This window comes from Sebastes fasciatus, chromosome 8 (genome assembly GCF_043250625.1).
Source record: "Sebastes fasciatus isolate fSebFas1 chromosome 8, fSebFas1.pri, whole genome shotgun sequence".
In the NCBI taxonomy this organism is placed as follows: Eukaryota; Metazoa; Chordata; class Actinopteri; order Perciformes; family Sebastidae; genus Sebastes; species Sebastes fasciatus.
The window spans coordinates 2779247-2801894 of record NC_133802.1 but is presented as its reverse complement, the minus strand read 5'-3'; the positions used below and the strand labels follow the sequence as shown (position 1 = coordinate 2801894).

Here is a 22648-nt window from a genome sequence, read left to right as displayed (position 1 = left end):
AGCCAAATACTCCTTAGAGGCTAAATGTGATGGAGTATTGCAGCCAGTCTGGTCTCCCCCCCCACCCCAGTCTGGATCAACTGTTAGATCAGCATTGAAGGAGAGCAGGTCGGAGCCCCACATCTGGAACACTGTGAGGAGACAGTTCAGCTCGACCTCTACTGGAGCATCACACCCTCCCTTCTGATGGAACAAGTGACACACGCACTGGCTGGCCACCAGCCATTACTCACTTACTGTGTGTGTGTGTGTGTGTTCATGTACTTCTGCCTTTATGAGGTTGTAGTGACCTCAAGACAGAAAGATTAAGATTAAACCTGAACTGCTCCTCACTTTACTGCGGAGTAGTTCAGGTTTAACGTTAGTGTGTGACGTTAGTGAAGTTAAAGGGGCAGTCCATCAGTTTTCTACACAAGAAGGAACATGGTGGTTCCTGGTAAACAGGTTATAATCTACCCCAACAACAAACCATGTGTTGAGTCCAGCAAGCAGAAACAGAAACTTGTTTTCAAACAGGGAGTAGCCTCTGATCTGCATACAGTAGCTACCAAGGGGCTGAAATAGAAACTAGGGATGCTAATTTTGAAAAAAATTGTTAACCGATTACCGACCCTTGTTAACCGATTATTAACCGTTAACCGACACGATTAGTGCCTCACATGCAGCGGTGCGCCAGCTGCAGTGAATAAGCACAACAGACATCTGAGAACCCAATTCACCATCAGGAGAGCTTCTGTTGCAGCTACGATGCTGCGTGTAGTGTCGCGGGCATGCAGCCACTTTCCCAGTAAAAGTCTCCACCGCAAATTTAGTTTAGTTTAGCAGGTTGTCAGCTGTGTGTCTGTCCAGCGTAACAACACTCTGTCTGCCCGGAATAACGATAGCGATTGTCCGTGTTTTTGTGCTACGTTAGCATCTGTAGTTCTGCTGGTAGCTTTGTGCTCGCCACCGCTCTGTTATTGCGCCGTAACTTTTGCGAGTGTACGACAGACCGTGTGTGTGTGGCGGCGGAAAGTGTGGGTTTGTTGGTGGCGTTCTAGCTGTGAACGTAGCTGTAGCAGACAGTGTGAGTGTGTTCCAATCCAGGGTACTTCCTGAAGTACACTTCAATGTAGTGCACTTTGTGCACTCTGTACTTACTTCAGTAGTGCGTAAATTTCAACGGGGTAGGGTCGTCTCAAATCGAATACTCTGCGGCGCACTGACCGGAAATGACGATCGCAACATTTCACCGCGGCTCGCTACCCGCCAAAATATCTGACTGCTTTGTTGAAGAAAAAAATGAAAGCAGAGTGGAAATTATGTTTCCAACGTCGTCGCCTACATCTACGATGTGTTCTCCTGTTGGCTGAAAATGCACCGGTATGTTTACGTATTGTATTGTTTTATTCTGTTATCTACGTATGTTTGAAAAGTGGTCGTGCTCCCGCCCCTTCCGCTATGTAGCCAAGATGGCGACAGTTGAGAGTGGAAAGTGTCCAGCGTTCCACACTCAACGATCTGACCGCTTTGAGTACAACATCCGGGTACTTTGAGTGCACTGCATTTTGCCGTACTTCCCAGTGTGAACGGACTTTTGCACTCAAAATAGTGAGTGTAAGTACAGAAGTACGCGGATTGGAACACACCCTGTGTGTACAGTTTATTTGTCGGTGAATAAATGCTACGAGGCTACAACTCCTCCTCTCAAGCGAGCCAGAGACCGGAGCCGACTTCCTGTATCCTGTAACTCCGGCTCCGCATCTTAAGGTGGGCTGTTAAGGTGGACCAGCTGTTCTCCTTAAAGTGACGAGCCGCTCCTCTGAGTTTTTCTCAGCTTTTGAATTAATTATTAATATTTATTTTAACCGTTTTAACCGATAGCGGATATCGGTTAAAGTTCTTAATGTCGGTTAACGGTTAAACAGTTAATTGTTAACATCCCTAATAGAAACCCAGCTATGGATCTGAGTTGGAACAAGATGAGAACAAGATGGCTGCGAACATCCTTGGCTCAGCCTGGTCGAGTATGAAAACTAAAACAGGCCTCCAGGATCCAACAGCAGCTGTGTCACTTTAGACAGCTTCATTTGAGATGTTGAGTTTGCTCATGCCCTTCATCTGTTTTAAATTTGTTTTAATGCTAGTTCAGTAATGAAATTCAGGAACTAAGACACAAACCTGAAGACAATCAGCACTTTAACATAGACCAAAAGGATGTGGAAAAGGCCTTCCTGTATCCCACTACATATTAATGAGTGTTTACAGGCACAGCATGTACCTAAGGTCTGGAACACTTGACTTGTATATACTAGGGGTGGAACGGTTCACAAAATTCACGGTTCACATGCTTTTCATTTATTAGACAAAAAATAAGTTAACAAATGTTTGCCTTAACAAAAGTATGGCTTCCATAAGGAACATAAACTCTTCTTCATTGTCAAATCTTAACTGAAAGAATAGGTCTTCTACAGTCATTGGTGCAAACAAAAAATGCAGCTTTGTTATTTTCATATAAATATGATGTAATAATAGACTAAGGCCATCAACATATATTAAAGCATAAGCTCAACCAGAACTATACTAACAAAAAAGGATAAAGAACAGTATAGCATATGTCTCAATTCCCTGATTATCAGCTCTTAATTGAAAAATTAGTTTTTCCACACAAAGTGCAGTATTAGGAGGATTACGGTTGGATTTCTGTGCCACTGTGTTATTTAAAAATAATAAATAAATATAAAACACATTACAGGGATTGTGCTGCTGGAATTACTGTGTTGCTTAAGTGTCGGCGAGAGGGAATATTATAGCGCGGCTCAAGTAACGTTACGTTAATCATATGCTGAAATCCAGCGTCCTCCACGACTGCATAAGGCTGCATATCTTTCACTATAAACCTCCCCGATGCTGTAGTTGTGTTTGTTGCCCAGTCTGAGTCTGAGTCTGCATGTAGAGGCTGTTTAAATGCTGCAGGGAGGAGTTGGTCTTTCCTACCCGGAGTGTTGCCGCTAACATAAACCACGCGTGTTGCACAGTGCTCACACAGACGCCATTTTATCCACCACTTTTTTTCCGCCATTTTCATGGTAACACTTAATCCGTAATGCTCCCACACAGCAGAGCCAAACGATGCTGGTGGATCCTCTAACTGGACTTTATCGTGTCTACTCACCATTTCCTAAACTGACTGCCAGCCGCACTCGCCACTTCATCCGTGAAGGAGGCTGGGTCACGCTTCATCAACACATGCGCAGTAAAATCTGGTCTGCACTCGCCGAAATTGAGCCAATAGAGACGCACGACCGCAGCTTCAGTTACACTGCTCATGTGTTAAACCCCGTACCTCAAGACCCATGTCCACCCGTGTCCCAGCCTCCTTCAATAGGCCTTGATTTCTAGTGTGACAATAAACGGGAGCCAAACTCTACATGAAAAAAATACAATCGGCCTCATAACTTATTTCAAATGAACCGAACAATTCCTGCACAACCCGAACCGTGACTAGTGAACCTGAACGGTTCGGATTTTTTACCTGAACCGTTCCATCCCTAGTATGTAGACATTTTATTTTTATTCTGGTATTTCTATTCTATGTAAGTATATTGAGAGAGCTGCATAAAACAGAGTCAAATTCCATGTATAATAATACTTGTAGTACTTGTAATACTTTGTGAAATAAACCTGATTCTGATTCTGAAGGATGCTGTGGAAGTCCTCCGTTCCTAAATCCAGATGCCCCAAAACCCTTAATGATTTTAGACCGATCAGTTTTAATGAAAATCGACCAATGAGGAAACTCCAACAGTCGGCCGACCAATCCTGTAACTTCATCACTCAGTCAGTCAGTCACTCAGTGACAGACCTTTGCGTTTGTAGAGCTGGCTCTCTGCGGTTCAGCCAAAAACGTTATAGAAATGATTGATGATGATGATGATGATTATAGAGGTCAAACTCTACACTGAGATCCAGATGGTAGATCCAGGCTGCCCCTTGAATCCATGTCCCCGTTGGGCAGCAGCTCTAAAATCATAGAAGTATTATTGCATGTGTACGTGCTACTGCATTGAGCGCATGCATCGCATGTATAAGTGCCAGCTGGTATTGGGGCTAATAGATGTTGCACAGACTCGGTCTGAAGAACCACGGTAATAATTCAGTGTATCACATTTTATGACCGTATCATATATTTTGATTGTAATATTTGTATCTGTGCAGTAACCAGATCAAGTAAAACATGTAATAAGTTGTTAGGTAAAAAGTAAAAGAGTTTCCATTTGAAATGCAACAGAATAGTAGTAAAAAGTTAGACAAATGAAAATACTCAAGTAAAGAACAAGAAAAACTGCACTTAAGTACAGTATTTGAATAAATGTACTTTCTTATTATTATTATTAGGTGTCAGTTGGAGTTAGGAGTTGCAGCAATGACTGTAGGTCAGTTAAAATGGCCTCATAAGTATAGTGAAATAAACGTGTGTGTGCTTTTATTATGACCTTTAACCAGACCTGTTTTCCTGTGATTGAGGTATTAACCGTATGACTAAACCAGTGCACACATGATTTCCCATTCATCGCTGAGTGTTTTCAAATCTTGCCTGTGTGTGTGTGTGTGTGTGTGTGTGTGTGTGTGTGTGTGTGTGTGTGTGTGTGTGTGTGAACAACATTGCCCAACAGCTCCAGCTCTGCGTCTAACAGTTGGAACAGGGAGGAGGCTGCTTATGCAACAGCTGGGCTTTCATGTTCTTTGTCATCAGAAGAAGTTACGGGAACAAGACCAAGATGAGGCAATCAGCTCTCAGTGGTGAGTCTCAAGGGGGGCGGGGGGGAGTAAAGCCTCCGTAATGTGATCAAACACTCACTGACTCATTATCACGCATCAGGTCTCCTCAAGGGGACACAAGTGACTTCTCAATGTGTCTTTTCTTCTGAAAGCTCAACATAGTCAGTCATCAACAGTGTTGTTGTTAAATGTCTCTGGTGTCCTGTTGACTGATGACTCAGGACTGGACATGTTGTAGTTTAGTAGTAGTGTAGTATTGCAGCAGTATGGTGGAAGTGTTGTAGTTTAGTAGTAGTGTTGTAGTGTAGTAGTAGTGTTGTAGTGTAGTAGTAGTGTTGTAGTGTAGTAGTAGTGTAGTAGTGCAGCAGTTTAGTAGAAGTGTTGTAGTGTAGTAGTATTAGTGTAGTAGTGCAGCAGTATAGTAGTAGTGTTGTAGTGTAGTAGTATTAATGTAGTATTGCAGCAGTATAGTAGTAGTGTCGTAGTGTAGTAGTAGTGTAGTAGTGCAGCAGTATAGTGGTAGTGTTGTAGTGTAGCAGTAGTGTAGTAGTGCAGCAGTATAGTAGTAGTGTTGTAGTATAGTAGTAGTGTAGTAGTGCAGCAGCAGTATAGTAGTAGTGTTGTAGTGTAGTAGTATTAGTGTAGTAGTGCAGCAGTATAGTAGTAGTGTTGTAGTGTAGTAGTATTAGTGTAGTAGTGCAGCAGTATAGTAGTAGTGTAGTAGTAGTGTAGTAGTGCAGCAGTATAGTGGTAGTGTTGTAGTATAGTAGTAGTGTTGTAGTGTAGTAATAGTGTAGTAGTGCAGCAGTATAGTAATAGTGTTGTAGTGTAGTAGTATTAGTTTAGTAGTGCAGCAGTATAGTAGTAGTGTTGTAGTATAGTAGTAGTGTTGTAGTGTAGTAGTATTAGTGTATTATTGCAGCAGTATAGTCGTAGTGTTGTGGTGTAATAGTAGTGTAGTAGTGCAGCAGTATAGTGGTAGTGTTGTAGTGTAGTAGTAGTGTAGTAGTGCAGCAGTATAGTAGTAGTGTTGTAGTAGTTCAGCAGTATAGTAGTAGTGTTGTAGTGTAGTAGTGCAGCAGTATAGTAATAGTGTCAGAGTGTAGTAGTATTAGTGTAGTAGTGCATCAGTATAGTAGTAGTGTTGTAGTGTAGTAGTGCAGCAGTATAGTAGTAGTGTCGGAGTGTAGTAGTATTAGTGTAGTAGTGCATCAGTATAGTAGTAGTGTCGTAGTGTAGTAGATGTGTAGTAGTGCAGCAGTATAGTAGCAGTATTGTAGTGTAATAGTGTCGTAGTGTTGTAGTGTGGAGATACAACTACCTCGAAGGAATAGGACTACTTGTATCTAAGATTTAAAGAGGACATATCCTGCTCATTTCCAGGTTCATACTTGTATTTTGGGGTTCTACTAGAACATGTTTACATGCTTTAATGTTCAAAAACACATTATTGTTCTCATCCTGTCTGTCTGAATATACCTGTATTCACCCTCTGTCTGAATATACCTGTATTCACCTTCTGTCTGAATATACCTGTATTCACTTTCTGCCTGAATATACCTGTATTCACCTTCTGTCTGAATATACCTGTATTCACCCTCTGTCTGAATATACCTGTATTCACCCTCTGTCTGAATATACCTGTATTCACCCTCTGTCTGAATATACCTGTATTCACTTTCTGCCTGAATATACCTGTATTCACCTTCTGTCTGAATATACCTGTATTCACCCTCTGTCTGAATATATCTGTATTCACCCTCTGTCTGAATATACCTGTATTTACTGTTTGTCTGAATATACCTGTATTTACCCTCTGTCTGAATATACCTGTATTCACTGTTTGTCTGAATATACCTGTATTCACCCTCTGTCTGAATATACCTGTATTCACTGTTTGTCTGAATATACCTGTATTCACCCTCTGTCTAAATATACCTGTATTCACCGTCTGTTTGAATATACCTGTATATACCTCTGTTGAAATGCTCCGTTTTAGCTCCTGTCTCTTTAAGACACCCTCCTGAAAAAGCCCAGTCTGCTCTGATTGGCTAGAGAGAAAAATATGGCGCACCTTAACAAAGGTAGCTCTCCAGCTGTCGGCGGTATATTCTAATGAGCCTGCATGTGACATAAGAAGGGGAGCCATCTCTGATTGGCTTGTTGAATGACATGTTTTCTGATCTAAACAGCCCACAAACAAACTGACTGGTTGTCTTGTTTCACAGTTTGTGGGTTGGTAGGAACTCCAGATACCCCAAGATGGATGTTAGCAAGCACACAGAAGGGTCTGGTGAAGATAAAGGTACAGCCAGCCAGCCAGCCGGTTAGCTTAGCTTCTCATGGAGACTGAAAACAGGGGTAAAGAGCAAACTAGACTGGCTAGCTTTACGACAAGACTTCCTGAAGTTTTTTCATCACCTGCAGGGAGTCATCTGACCAAGAAATAGTGCGGCACATAAAAAGGTGAAATTATGTTTTCACACTCCGGTTTTTAGCCCAGATTAAACCAACAAGATGAAAACAAGCTGTAAAGGTGTTGGTGGTGATGGCAGATTGTGTTGCTTTTGCCATGCCAGCTGTTTCCCCCTGTTTACAGTCTTATGCTAAGCTAATGGCTCAACAGACATATTTGAGAATGATATCAATCTTCTCATCTAATTCTCGACAAGAAAACAAGTAAGCATATTTAATACTTAATACATATAGCCTAGTACTGACAGATCATCTCATTTTAAGTAGCTTTATGGTGAGCTTGTTAGCAGACAGTTACATATTGACATAACCAGCAGTTATGGAGCAGCATTATAATTTATGTTGGGGTCGTCTTTCTGGCCACATGATGAATTTAATAGCTCAACGCTCCACCATGAATGTGTGTGTCTGCTGTTTGGTGCCATAAAGCTGATGATTGTCTCACTACGAGCGGCCCCTTTCACATTATTACACATTGTCATTTGATATATTGTTAAAGGTCTCATATTATGCTTATTGTCAGGTTCATACTTGTACTTTGTGTTTCTACTAGAACATGTTTACATGATTTATGGTTAAAAAAACACATAATTTTCCTCATACTGTCTGTTTGAATATACCTTTATTTACCATCTGTCTGCACGTTTTAGTGCATTGCAACGGAATTGCATTGCTAGGCAACAGTTTGGGTCCATGTTTACCTCCTGTCAGCTGATGTTATTTACATACACTGCAACAGGAAATAAACTGGGACACATTTAGAATGTTTATGTTTAAAACCGAGTAATGATCTATATATTTTATATTTGTGACATCACAAATGGACAGAAATCCTAACGGCTTGTTTCAAACGCACAATTTCTGAATACGGGCTGTGTGTGTTTCTCCGTATATTGAGCGGTTTGATAGTTTAACAGTATTTATAAAGCACTTAAACCTGCTTTATAATATAAAAGACATGGAAATCTCACTTTTTACAATATGGGACCTTTAATATAATTAATATCAATCATAGCCTCTTTATCTTCTTGACAATCATTGCAGGTGAGCCAAAACTAGACTTTATCTTTAGTTTCCGTCTAGTGGTGACCTGCATCTTCACTAATAAAGGCTGAAGAAGTAGAAGGTGACCTTGATAAGATGTCCTACTTTCCAGCTCGAACACCTGGAACATTTGGAACAGCACAAGTTCTTGGCTGCACTTTAGGATGTTCATAACAGCAGCAGCCGACATGCATGAGTCTGATGCGGCGTGTGGTTCTCAGAATGAGAGGGGAAATGAATGGCGATGTCATTCGTGGAAACTACCCGTGGTCTCCGACACACTATTATCTCTTCAGGGAAATGGTATGTTGAGTATACCTGCAGAAAAAAGCCAGCATCAGATCAGAAGATTTACTGGTGACTGACACTTTGAATTCATGCTGAAGATGACATTTTTATTTTTAGGCCTGGTTCCCTTTGATGGGCTCTCTCTATTATTATTCTCTACTGCAGGACTTTGATTTGGTCTATTTATGACTTGAAACGTGTCTGAGAATGAAGACGGGCATCATGGCTTCCATTTTTCCAGATCTTTTTTTGTCTCCTTCGATTTACATAAAGTTATACATGCTTTTATTTTCTCTCATCTGATGTTGGTTTCAGCCAGAGCTCCCTACACCGGTTCCAACCGGTGCAGAACGCCGACACCAAGAGATATGAACACATTACTCCCGTACTTACACTGGTTCCCAGTTATTTACCAGATTGATTTTAACATTTTACTGATCACTTTTAAAGCATCGGGGATTAATAAAGTACCTACCTACCCATCTTTTAAATCCCTTCTGAAAACTTTCTTATATATGAAAGCGTTTATGAATATTTAATATGTAGCCATATTTTATCATCCTTTTTTGGCCATCGCCCTGAAAGGGATTCTTCTGACCACCATCCTGCTCACTCAGAAATATTAACAGATAATCTACAATATTATTATGTTCCATCAGTGGGACCAGTCACATCAGGAGTGATAGAGATGATTATTCATTGATCCTACATGTCTGAGCTTCATACTGATCTTTACTGTTTAAACTGAGATTATAGATTATGTGTAATAATCATGTTAGTGGAGCTGCTCTACCAGACTGACATCTGTCTGTGTTCACAGAGTTATAAAAGACGAAGGTTTTATTCTGATGCTGTGTGATATTTAAATGTTCATAGAGATGACTGACAGTAACAAACTAATATCTGACATACAGTCAGCCTTTGACTGGATGAATGAGGAAATAAAGCAGCGTGTCTGGCTCCGTTAGAGAGCAGGTTAGGTTCACAGAGTCAGGTACCATGGTAACTGACCCGCAGAGTCAGTTACCGTGGTAACTGACCCACACTCAGGTACCACGGTAACTGACCGACAGAGTCAGGTACCATGGTAACTGACCCACAGTCACGTACTATGGTAACTGACCCACAGTCAGTTACTATGGTAACTGACCCACAGAGTCAGATACTATGGTAACTGACCCACAGAGTCAGTTACTATGGTAACTGACCCACAGAGTCAGTTACTATGGTAACTGACCCCCAGAGTCACTTAGTATGGTAACTGACCCACAGAGTCAGCTACTATGGTAACTGACCCACAGAGTCACTTAGTATGATAACTGACAGTCAGTTACTATGGTAACTGACCCACAGAGTCACTTACTATGGTAACTGACACACAGTTCAAGTTACTATGGTAACTGACCCACAGTTTAAGTTACTATGGTAACTGACACACAGTTTAAGTTACTATGGTAACTGACCCACAGTTTAAGTTAAGATGGTAACTGACACACAGTTTAAGTTACTATGGTAACTGACCCACAGAGTCAGTTACTATGGTAACTGGCCCACAGTTTAAATTCCCTCTTCCTGGAACTGTTTCCCTCATCTCAGATTTAACTAACTCACTAATCCGATCTAATCTGAGACAGACCTCTGAAGTGAGTTGCAGCACCAACACAACCATGCTGAGCTACACCGCGTCACAACTACTGACTGTGTTACCACGGCAACACAAAGGAGTCATAGCAGCGTCATAGTTAAAAAAATATTTATTCAAATCGTATAAAAATAGTTTCTAACAATTTACAACTCTAATTTGAATGGATGAAAAAAAAAAAAAATCCAATCAATTCAATCATGAAACCAGAAGAGTTCTTTCACACACACACACAGCATAACACAACCAATTACCATCAGTAGACATTCAATGCTTCGACAAATGAAGATGGAAGTTCTTTTGGGACTATTTACACGTTATTTACATATCACACACACACACACACACACACACTCTTTTAAAAACGTCATGCCATAAATATGGTTTGAGAAGTTCATCTGGTCTCTGTGTGTGGTTTTAAATAATGCGTGGGCCCTTCAGTGACTGTGGAATGAAATACATACAGACAGCCAGAATTCTCTGATAAATAAATAAATAAACTCTGCTCTCATTGAGTGTGAGGAAGGAGTCACAACAACAATAAATATCAGTATTATTTACAGCTCTAGTCCCCACTGAATGTATAGACCTGTGTGAGGCACTGTTTGAACAGGAGAGCAGAGGATGTTGTATCTGGGTTAGGGTTAGGTTTGCATTGTGCTGTGCACTCAGGTGTATGTGTGTGCGTGGAGTCCAACAGGAGAAGAAGAGGAAGCAGAGGTTGTGGATGATGCTGCAGTAAAGGGAGTGAGGTAAGTCCAGTGTTTCTGTTTGCACCGGTTGCTGCCGGAGCTCTGAGGTTGTCTGGTTAGCTGTAGCAGTGGTGCTAGCAGAGGTGCTAGAAGTGGTGATAGCAGTAGTGCTAGCAGTGTTGCTAGCAGTGGCCTGTACTGATCCAGGCCCATGAGAGGAGAACACAACAGCAGTAAGCGACAGAAAGCCTCGTAGGGAGGAGAAGGAGCAGAAGATTCTCGTTGCTTTCACAAATTCAAGTATTTTCAGGGTCCCCCAACAATCTCACAGAAGGCACTTCAGAAAGTCCTCTGACTGAAAGGCCCGCCCCCCCCACCACTCTGCACTGTGACACAGAGAGTAGAGAGACAGCAGAGTACAGCCAGAGGTTACATAACGCAGACTGGCCGCTTCCTTTTCAGCACAACGGCGAGCGCATCCTCTGTGTTTGCTCATCGCAGGTGTCCGTGAGCACGGAGCACGCCCCCCCCCCCCCAGACTGAGAGACACCCAGAACATCCAGTAGTTGGGTGGACAGGGTGGACAGGGTCTGGCCTGCCAGTTGAAACCAAGGCATGATGGTTTAGTCGTGACCTCGGTTTCCTCCGCGTGCAGTCCGGTACACCGTGCTCCCGCTGGTGTCGGGACCGTCGGCCCGTGCGCCGCCTTCAGGTCCGTTACACAAGTCTTTTGTAACGGTCTCTGGTGTCAGTCCAGTCCAAGTTCAGGACGAACCGTTGGCCTCCATCACCGAGCCACGGCCACGGCGGTGGGAGTGAAGGCGATGGGTGTGAAGGCGGGGGACTCGTGGCTGATGCTGTGCAGCCGGATCTCCGTGCTGGTCTTCTCCGTCGGCACCGTGAACGGGACTACGGAGGAGGACGTGCTCTGCATCCACGAGTGATTGGTGATGTCCTCGAAGGACGGACGGTCGGCCGGCCGCAGAGACAGACACCATTTGATCAGCTGTTCACATTCTGGAGGAGGAGGACAACAACCCATAAGTCTGGAGCAACAAACTGAGTATGAAATGTTACACAGCGGTCTCCACAATGCTGGAGGATGTATTAGACTGTGAGTGTACCTGTGGAGATCCTCCTCCTGAAGAGGACCTGTCCTCTCGTGATCTCCTCGTCGTGTTCAAATGGAATGTCCCCACACACCATGTCATAGAGCAGGACCCCGAGGGACCACACGGTGGCAGAGCGGCCGTGATAGCGGTGATATTTGATCCACTCTGGTGGGCTGTACACTCTGGTGCCTGGAATAAAGAAGGGAAACACATCTTTAATAACCTCCTTCAATAATAATAATAATAATAATAATAATAATATCATATATATATATATATATATATATATATATATATATATATATATCAGCCTCCTCTATCTGATGACCAGGGGGGACGGGACATGTGACTTTGTTTACAAACTTTGAGTTGTAAAAGTGCAGCTTCCCTCCTGGGGGTGGCGCCAGAGTAAAGGCAGTGCTGCTCAGCCGGTATGAGCAGGCTGCTGTGGGGGATGTCAGAGGACCCAGCCTAGGGATTCCTGCTGGGGGGGTCTGGTCCAGATAGAGGACTAAAGAGGGCTGCTGATGAATTAAAACCGAGTGGCTGACTCACCGTCGAAGTCGGTGTAGATGTTGTCTTTCAGCAGGGCTCCGGATCCGAAGTCGATGAGCTTCATCTCTCCGGTGCGGAGGTCGATCAGGATGTTCTCGTCCTTGATGTCCCGGTGTACCACGCCGCAGCTGTGGCAGTGTCTCACGGCCTCCAGCACCTGGCGGAAGAAGCTCCTCGCCAGCTCCTCCGATAAGGCACCTTTCTCCGTGATGAAGTCGAACAGGTCCTTGACGTTTTCAGGCCTCTCCATCACGATGATGAAGCTGTCCGGTCGCTCGAACCAGTCCAGCATCTTAATGACGCCGCGGAAGCCCGACCCGACCTTCTTCAGCAGCAAGATCTCCATCGGGACCCGGCAGCCGTTGGGCTGAAGACACCAGGACGGAGACATACATTAGTGTTGTTCACAGTAAGAGAAGCATGCTTCTCTGTTATATAGTTTCATGTTAATCAGTCTGATATGAACACTGATTATTATTCTAATACTTCTAATAATAATAATAATAAAACCGTCTCTTACCAGCTCCCCCCACTCAGACACTCTGTCCTTGGACACGTGTTTGACAGCAACCTGCAGGACACAGAGCACAGCGTCATTACCCAGGTCATCACAACACCTCCAGCACCGGCACCACACAGCACACCGGTACCGGTAGCAGCCTCTCATAACAACACACAGCAGCCTCTCATAGAGCCGAGGCTCAGCATACTAACCGGAGCTCCGTCGGACTGCCTCGTGCCGGAGTAGACGGTTCCGAACCCTCCGCTGCCTAGCACCGGACCGACCTGGTACAGCTTCTCAAACGCCTCCTTCTCCTTCACTGTTCAAACAGAGAGAGAGATCCGGTAAATACACGGGGATCACTACACGGTAACACGGAGAACGGCCCGGTAATGAATGAACCGTGCCGTGCTCCGTCTCTGGGCTAGTACCGGACGGATAATGAGGTCTGGGTCTGGATCTGGGTCTGACCTGGGTGGACCTGGAGCTGGATCTTCGGGATGTCCCCGGTGGAGATGTGAGCCAGAGAGTTGAGCTTGGACAGCAGCATGTCGTCCTCCGTCCAGCACCGAGAGCACAGTTATATCCCGGTTATCACCGTTGTCCCGGGTTAAAGCGGGTAGTATCCTCTCCTACAAATCCAGGGACATGGAGACACAAACCTGGTCCCGGTGTCCGTGATGTGGGCGGTGTTAACGAGAGGAGACAGGAGACAGTGAGGAGACAGTGAGAGTGAGACGCCTCCGTTAGACACCGGCGCGAGTGAACAGCGGGTCTGTGGGGGGGGAGGACGTTTATAAGGCGGTTAGGAAGAGGGCGGGACCAACCGCCCCTTCCGCTCTCTGCACCAATAGGAGCGCTCACAACGGCACGTCAATCAAAGCATGAAAATAAAGCCGAGCTCAGAACCGGCTGAGCCACACAGACGTGGCGGGAAGAAAAAACGCGCTAAAAGAAAAGGGGCGAGACTAAAGTAGTGATTACCCCCCCACCACCACACCCCCCCAGTGTCCTCCATCCGCGGGAAACTCACCCACAGAACACAAGATATGAGCACTGTTATTAATATACATTATTAACATAGGTTCATATAGATTATTAATGTAGTTTAATATAATATATATAGATTCATATAGATTATGAATATAGTTTAATATAAAATATAGATTATTAATATAGTTTAATATAATATATAGATATTAATATAGATTATTAACATAAATTAATATATATAGATTAATATAATATGGATTAATATAGGCGTCACAAAGACACCAGGAGGGCATCACATTCTGTTTTAAAACACAGTTTCTCTGTGTTCTCAGTCCTCTCTGTAGACACCATCGTCCACATTAACGCTTCATATTTGAGAGACTATCTGACCTGAGAGCAGTTCATCGGTAACCTGATGGTTTCCACATTAAACACACAGCTTCACTGATGCTCTTTATCTGACTGTGGCCTGACGGCCCAGCCCACAGCTGACATTCCTCTCATTCTTTAGACTGGGTGGCCCTGCAGCCGCTCACAGGATGTGGGAACCTAGAGATAAAAAGACTTTTACTCCTCCTCCTCCTCCTCCTCCTCCCTCCTTTTCCCGCCATGTTATTGTCTGAATGGCATGCTCTCCTCTCCTCTCCCTCTCCTCATGTTGTGAACCATTGTAATGTTGATATATTGCATATGTATCAAACTACAGTAACAACAGTGTTTATTCATTATTATTGATTTATTTCGATGGACAACTACATTATATTTAATGATAAAGACTGACGTGGTCCACCGTCCCAATCTTTGACTCCTTATGCCTCCTGTAGGATCAGTCCTTGATTAGAATGTGCAGCGTGGGCCGCCATGAGGAAACAACAGTTGAATGAATATGAACCCAGACCATCCTGTAATAAAGTTAGTGGCCCTATTTCTACTTCATGAAGTGTTTACAGGTCAGCGGCTGACTGGAATGACAATGAGTGCATGGGAGTGTTGGTACTGCTCTATGGACGCCCTGGGCACATTCCTTTAATGCCTCAGAAGTGTTTGAAGACAATATGCAAATCAGGTGCTGAGCTGTAACTGCATGCGTGCCGAGCCATCATCACATGTGAAAGTGTTCAAATAATGGAGTAGATGCTACGCCCTGTTATTCTAGTTTCTTTGTTTGTGTATGTGTGCGTGTCAAACTCCTTCAGTCTATTTTTAGGGACTCTTCCTGTTACTGGAGTTAATCTGTAAAAGCTCTCTGACATTGTTCGGCTACAATAGTAAAACACCGTAGTAATATTAAGCATACAGTGTCCTCAGAGAAGAGTGCGTGCTGCGTTCATGCTCAATCAGGAGTGTAGGAGAGGTGTGTGAGAGGTCCAGAGCTTTGATGGTGACAGTGAGTGCACCACTATGCCTGCCTGGTCAGCAGGGCTCAGATGACTAACCCGTCTGTCAGAAGGACACATTATTATTATTAGGTAATAATAATTATTATTAGTGGCACCGCCTCAGTTTCAGAGGCGCCGTGGTTCTGACTGTATTGATCCATATATATAGTGCAGCCCCACATCTCTAGTTTCTGTGACCTTTTCTCTCACACATCGGTGGTACTGAACTGCACACTGAAACTTTATAGAGGCCACACGAGAAACTGTGACGGTGGTTTACATAATACTCCTATGAAATACTTCCTCTTTCTATGTAAACAGAAACCCAGGAAGCCTGCAGGAAGCTCTCACAACACCAATGATATCTCTCCATGTAATACTATAGTCAATATGTGCACAATCCACCGGAGTGTGATCAATATGTCACGTTTCTCAATCCTGAAATATTTCTTTTAATGTTTAGATTGATAAATACTGACAGTGTATAACAGACCACGATGAAACACAGTGCTCTACTAACATGTAATATCTCTTTGTGCTCATTTTACTGGTTGAATATAATTCATGATCCACTGCAGCAGCTGCTGCTCTTCTCTTCTCCTCATACTGGAAATCACTTTCCTTCATTGATGTTACAAAGTGAAGCTTCCTGTTAGCTAACTAACCCAGGGGTCTGCAACCTGCGGCTACGCAGCCACATTTTTAGCTCTTTAGCTCCTCTCCAGTGGCTCCCTGTGGATCTTTAAAAATGGAAATGGATAACTGTTTTTTTGTTTACATTTTCATTTTTATTTATCATTGTTGTAGGTCTATGGTACGACGGTATGACGGAGTATTAGGGCCACATTGAGGAAAAAAAAAAATCTCAGATTTCAAGAATAAAGTCATAATGTTATGAGAATAAAGTCGTAATGTTATAAAGTGGTAATTTTACGTGTTATTTTCTTATTTTCTCGTAATGTTATGACTTTATTCTCGTAATGTTACGACTTATTTTCTCGTAAAATTATGACTTTAATCTGGAGTCTCGGATGTTTTTTCCCTCAATGTGGCCCTAATACTCCGTAGCTCATTTGCACTTTGGCCCTCACTGCATTAGACTTATATACTATATACTTAAACTATAAACTGTGTTACCTTCATCACAATGATCAAATGTTTTGTGGCTCCAGACAGATTGTTTTTTTGTTGTTTTTGCCCAAAATGGCTCTTTTGATAGTAAAGGTTGCTGACCCCTGACCTAACCCATCAGTTCACTCATGAGCCTTCATCACAAAGTTATACTACGTCCTATGTGACATATTCACCACCAGAAGCACATGATTCACTTTCTCCTCATAGATTCTGCTGCAGACCTCTACTGGCTGTCTCCTTTCTGTCTCCTTTCTGTCTTCCTGGACGCTGTAACAGGCTCAGCCATTTGTCTACGCTTGTTCAGCCATCAGTCATGATGGCCAACCAGTCACCTCTCCAGCTGTCCTCAGGTCACCTGCTGCCACTGGAAAAATAATCATGGAGGTGGACGAGGCGAGTGTGGGCTTGATGGCTCCTAATTCCCCCAACATGGCCTCTGTGGTCATGGAGATGTGCATGTCAGAGCATCCTGGTTAGGGGTTAGGGTTATTAGAATCATGACATATGTCGTTATTTAGATACTATTTGCTTTAACTATTTGTAATGAGACTTGCAATTATCGTAAATAGCTGCTTTAGCAATTAAAAGTGCCCCGGCCTTTGGTTGGTGATGTCTGTGTTAAGGGTTAATGGACCTTCTCTGTAACTTCCCCCCCATGATGAGTTTGACCCTTTACAGACACTCATGGCGGTACCTTTAGTTCATACAATGAATGAAAACAAGTCAGTGTGTAAATACCCCCACTAAAGGATGATTGCTGGTGTTATATTCTAATTGCTTGAAGCTGTGTGAGCCTACTACGGGCTGGGACAGCCTCTCAGCTGCAATGATGCTTATACAGATACATTAATAGATAGGGTTGAATGACACATGGACATGTTTTTTTGCATCATTTCATAGCAGCAATTAGACTTCACATTATGCATCAGGATTATAGCGCGTTTGTGACAACATATGCATGGAATGTTATTAGAAATATGATCAAGAAAATGGGCTACATTTTTTATAATGAAGATTAAATGTCTGTGAAAAGGCAATTTGACATAATAACTGTGACCATTAAGCCATCGTCTTCAGAAACGCTAAATCACTCCGAGCACGGTCACTAACCGCCCGTCACCCTGGAGGTGTGACGAGCGGTCTGCAGAGATGGGATGGAGCCAGGTGTGTCGTGGTGTTGTGTCTGCCTGGACAGTGATTGACAAAAATGATTATTAATAATAATAATAATAATAATAATAATAATAATAATAATAATAATAAGCCTTGCTCCTCTCAGACAGACAAGTTCTTCCTTTCTTATTACTCTAGTGGTGATGATCAGGAGTTCATTGAATCGTGCAGGCTCATCAACATGGAGGGGACCAGCAGAGGAACCTGTTCTGGCCTGGGCAGGGTTAGGGTTAGGTTAAAATTAATTAGGTTTGGGTTAGGGTTTAGGGTTAGTGTTAGTGTTAGATTAAAACGCAGCACTCTAATTGAGTGCTACAAGGTGCACGGGCACACGGGGACCAGCTGAATAAAATTCTTTAAAATGTCATAAAGGAATACTAAAATATTTCTTAAAATATCTAAAATACACAGGGTCCACTAACTCAAGGAGGACAACGGATACTTTATTAAAAAGAAGGGAGGGGGAATAAAAAGCAAGGTTACCATAAAATGCAATCTTGTAAATACCCCTTAAAATCCAGAATAAAATGTTAAAATAGCAGCCCACATAGTAGGTTAAAATAAATAAAAAAGAAGTAAATGAGAATGTAAATATATAGAGAGAGAAAGGTGTATCTAAAACCTGCAAGGATTAGGGAGCATAGATAGAAATTTCTTTAATAGTAGTAGTAGTTTAGGGTTAGGTTTGGGGTTAGGGTTAGGGTTTTGGTTAAGTTAGGGGTTAGGTTTATGGTTTGGTTTAGGTGTGGGGTTAGGATTAGGTTAGGTTAAGATTAATTAGGGTTAGGGTTAGGGTGTTGCAGCTGGTTAGGGTTAGGTTTGGGTTTAGAATTTAAGGTTTAGGGTTTAGGGTTTGGGGTTTGGGGGTTAGGGTTTGGGGTTTTGGGTTTGGGGGTTAGGGTTAGGGTTAGGGTTAGGGTTAGGGGTTAGGGTTAGGGTTAGGGTTAGGGTTAGGGTTGTTACGTCATCAAACACTGATCTGAGATCTCACTGCAGACAAATGTCTGTGGAGAAAGTTGTAGGTGGCTCAGCCCACTCTGAGAGCACGAGACCACCCAACCCCCCCACGCTGATACACACTTAAACACACACACACACACACATAAACACAAACTGTGAAACATCAAATGCCATGCCTCCAAATTAGCTGCAAAGACTTTTAAACTCCCCAGATAAGGAAAGCATCAGCATGTGTGACAGTTTGTGTATGTGTGGGGTGCTAACGTGGGGGTGGGGGAGTTATTAGGGGAGAGTGAAGGTTATTTTTAGAGGTGTCTTAAAGGAAGAAGGAGGCTGTGTGGTGGGTAACCTCTCCTCAGGTAGCCTCTCACCCCCTCCTCTCCTCAGGTCCTCAGAGATCTTGACTGGGGGGCCATGGGAAAAGGCTCCAGTGGACATCAAAGCAGGCCTGTGTGGGAAACAGCACAGAGGGCCCGTCCACCACCCGAAAGGTCACCACGGGTCAACTTTCATGTCAGCGCAGGCCTGGTTCGGGGTCAGAGGTTATTGGCATACCTGTCCAGCGCCACACAGACGGTTCTTCCAGGAAATGATCCCCACTTGTCTCAATTAGGGGTTGGGCTACTGAGGGGCCATGTAAGGCTTGTTCATGGCTATGGTTGGGCTTGTTATGGAGGAGGCTATCATCTGTGAGTAAAGAGGGCAGGATGCCTTTAAGTTACCACTGGTGACAATAATAGGACTGTTGTCAGCTTTGGACCTGTCCATATGGGGGGTTCAGAGCACAGGAAATAACCCTGACCCTGTTCAGACCCGGTACTGGTATGGTGACAGAAGTGATTACATCATATCAAACACAGAGGAACATACTATTGTCAGGATATAGTGACCATTTTATGAAAAGAACTTTTTAAAATCATATTTCTACCAGCTAGCAGCTTTAACCCTGTGATGTTGTGTAATAATAACACAGACCACGAGCAAGTTTTGGGTTGTCATAGTACCGGAGTAAGCAGTATGTCAGCCATGTGCCTCTGGAACGCAAATACGAGATGGCGAGGAATGTGCTGAACCAGGAAGAAGGCTGCTGGTGTCACCTTCCCATGGATGTTAAGAGAGGGGGGGGGTTATCCACATGGGAAACAGACAGTAGTGACATATTAAACTGTCGTCACACAAACATCCCGCTGACACTGCTGCCCGTCACCGATCAAGAATGTTGGCGGTGGGATTATTTCAAACTTCCCACAGGGATAGAATGTGGGGGGGGGGCAGTATGAATGGGCCTTTTATTCACGTGAGAAACAGACAGGTTCCTCTGATGTCAGCTAGAAAAAGTCAGAACCCCCCCCCCCATGACCAGCAGAGCACTAGTTTGGTCTTTCAGCTGTATTTAGCTTGTGCCTCTGGATTCAGCAGCCCCCAGCTCCCCCCCTCTGTTTCTCACTCCCCTCCAGCCCCCCCCCCTATCTTTCTCACTCCCTCCCAGCGCCCCCCCCTCTCTTTATCACCCCCCCCCCCAGCTCCCTCCCTCTTTCTCACTCCCTCCCAGCGCCCCCCCTCTCTTTCTCCCCCCCTCCCCCCCAGCTCCCTCCCTCTCTTTCTCACTCCCCCCCAGCGCCCCCCCTCTCTTTCTCACCACCCCCCCCAGCTCCCTCCCTCTTTCTCGACCCCACCGAGCTCCCTCCCTCTCTTTCTCCCTCTCCCCCAGCTCCCTCCCTCTCTTTCTCACTCCCCCCCCCAACACTGTTTACAGTTGATTTGCATTGTGGCCCAGGCAGGCGGGTCAGGCAGGCAGTTATTGTTGTTGTGGTGATGGCGGGGAGGAGGGAGCGGGGGGGTTTTCCCACCAGCTTCTCCTTCTCCTCCTCCGGTGATGTCATGGCCCAGAAACGACTCAGAGCTGCTTCCCTGGGAAACCCCCGATCAGGAAGTCCAGAGCTTGATTGTTTTAGCAGCTTGGAGGAGACTGAGTGGTTCCTGGTCGGGTTCCCATACAGCCAGTGTGAACCTGCTGAACTCCAGCTATACTCATCTGCCCTTCGTCGCTTTGGTTTACAATAAACAGATGGCTGATGATGAGGGTCCAACCTCTTCCTGCCGGTATCAGTGATTCATTGTTTGATTTGCTGTTTTCTGCATTGACACACAGCCGTCGGTAACAAGCAGAGAGGAGATAGATGTGGATCTACAGCCTCAACATGACAACAGGAAAACAGCAGCTGCTATCGCAGACAGTATATAAGTCTGTTGGTGAGATGTGCAGGGTTTGGGCAGGTGTTTCCTATGACAGCGGTTGACTGTCAGCTACCGCGGTACGCCCACTGACTGGAGCGCGTCATGGCCCTGACGCACTATATTTACACGCACAAAGTATTCCAAAAAAAGACAATATTCCACCAAGCTGTTTACATGGCCAACGAAAATGTATATTCCCGTTTACATGCAGCCATTCATACTCTGATTGACATACACAGCCTCCCTCTTTCATTCCTTCAACCACCTCTGGAACAGCTCAGCGTTTCCATATTCGCTCCTATATCCAGAAACCTGTTGATATTCAAGTCTTTCATCACGTTTAACAGCAGGTGTGTTTCTCCTTTTATTTTGGGCATGCAGCGCTGCACACTGTCGGCTAGTTGGTTTGTTGTCACTGGTTTGTTGTGATCATGTTCCCCTTTTTTCTACAAGCCCTCACAGCGTTGGTTATCAGCCAGTAGTTGACTAGGGCTGTCACAATATCAATTTTTCGCAATATGGTAATCATGGCAAAAAGTATCACGATAATAATATTATCGCGATATCATTAAAAAGAATTACGCAATCACTTAAAATACATCTTTAACTTTATTTGGTCCAACGTTTGTTTGTTTTCTTTCCAAAACAACAGATAGCAGTGTGTTTTACATGGCAGTGAGTGTGTCTGAACTGAATGAACTAATAGAATATCATAAATAGGCTGAGCTGACCTGCTCCTTTTTCGTTCCCTGATGATTTCTCACGTTTCTTGGATGCTGCTGCCTGACCACAAGAAAAGTACCAGCTGTCACTGTCTTGTTGAACAAACCTCAATTAAGTTAGCCAACTTTACTTAGCACATAAATTAGCTTGCTAGCTAACAGTCATTCAATATCACCGGCGAGTCCCAGCGAGCCAACACCGCCCAGCTCCAGCCGGTTGAAGCCGGGCAGCGCCGGCCAGCCGCAACCCACCGCAACCCGCCGGTGGTGACGGGTGGCTCGGCCGGTTGGAGCCGGGTAGTGTTGGCCAGCCAGAGCCCGCCAGTGATAGCGAAGGACCCAGCCAGCCAAAGACAAGCAATGCCAGCCGACCGGTTCACTATCGCTGGCGGGTCTTGGTTGGCTAGCATTGCTTGGATTCAACTAGCCGAGCCACCAACGATTCCCAGCTAGCCAACACCAGCTAGCCAGCTCATGTAGTCATTCACTAACCAAGGTATGCTAACGTTGTACTCATATAACTCAACTGACATGTATATCTGTGCTAACATTACAACTTCACTGATACTATTTAACCCTTTCAGTGTTATTCATCATGACTCCTGTTGAATATTCAGTGTCTCTCCCAGCTTGTTTCAGTTGCATTGTGTTGTACAATGTAGATGTTGAATCTATTGTCTAAGGTTCCATTCACGTTGAAGAGGCGTAGTTTGTGTACCTATAGTGCATTAACCTGTGAATGGCCGAGGACAGCCAGCCACACCCGGCGCGGCCTCCTCCCTATGCTGGCCCCGCCACATGTGTGGCCAACACATGCTGCTGAGAGGCTGTGTGTGTGTGTGTGTGTGTGTGTGTGTGTGTGTGTGTGTGTTTCACTGACGTACCCGTGTGTAGAGTTTCACAGGTGTGTGTTTTGTGTCTGCAGACAGATAAAAACAGTCTTTCAGTGTGTGGATTCATTAAAGGCGGCGTTAGTCC

The 22648-nt window shown here is 44.2% G+C and overlaps 1 protein-coding gene across 1 annotated transcript; it reads right to left on the bottom strand.

Annotated features, from left to right (window-relative positions):
• Positions 1 to 10304: 10304 nt before the first annotated feature.
• Positions 10305 to 13861, bottom strand: pim1 (Pim-1 proto-oncogene, serine/threonine kinase). Its single transcript, XM_074642831.1, has 6 exons — positions 13543 to 13861; positions 13284 to 13390; positions 13090 to 13140; positions 12570 to 12936; positions 12027 to 12203; positions 10305 to 11919 (listed from the first exon to the last, which is right to left on the bottom strand). The coding sequence occupies exons 1-6, from the start codon at positions 13619 to 13621 to the stop codon at positions 11690 to 11692; spliced, it is 1011 nt and encodes a 336-aa protein (XP_074498932.1). The 5' UTR covers positions 13622 to 13861; the 3' UTR covers positions 10305 to 11689.
• Between the last annotated feature and the right edge of the window lie 8787 nt (positions 13862 to 22648).

What these genes read in the sequence shown, in the direction of transcription:
- pim1 (XM_074642831.1), bottom strand. Translation starts at nt 13,621, where the DNA reads ATGCTGCTGTCCAAGCTCAACTCTCTGGCTCACATCTCCACCGGGGAC. An exon ending in GGCAGTCCGACGGAGCTCCG is followed by an intron (nt 13,141 to 13,283) that starts GTTAGTATGCTG and finishes TGTGTCCTGCAG; the next exon opens with GTTGCTGTCAAACACGTGTC. An exon ending in CATCTACACCGACTTCGACG is followed by an intron (nt 12,204 to 12,569) that starts GTGAGTCAGCCA and finishes TCTTTATTCCAG; the next exon opens with GCACCAGAGTGTACAGCCCA.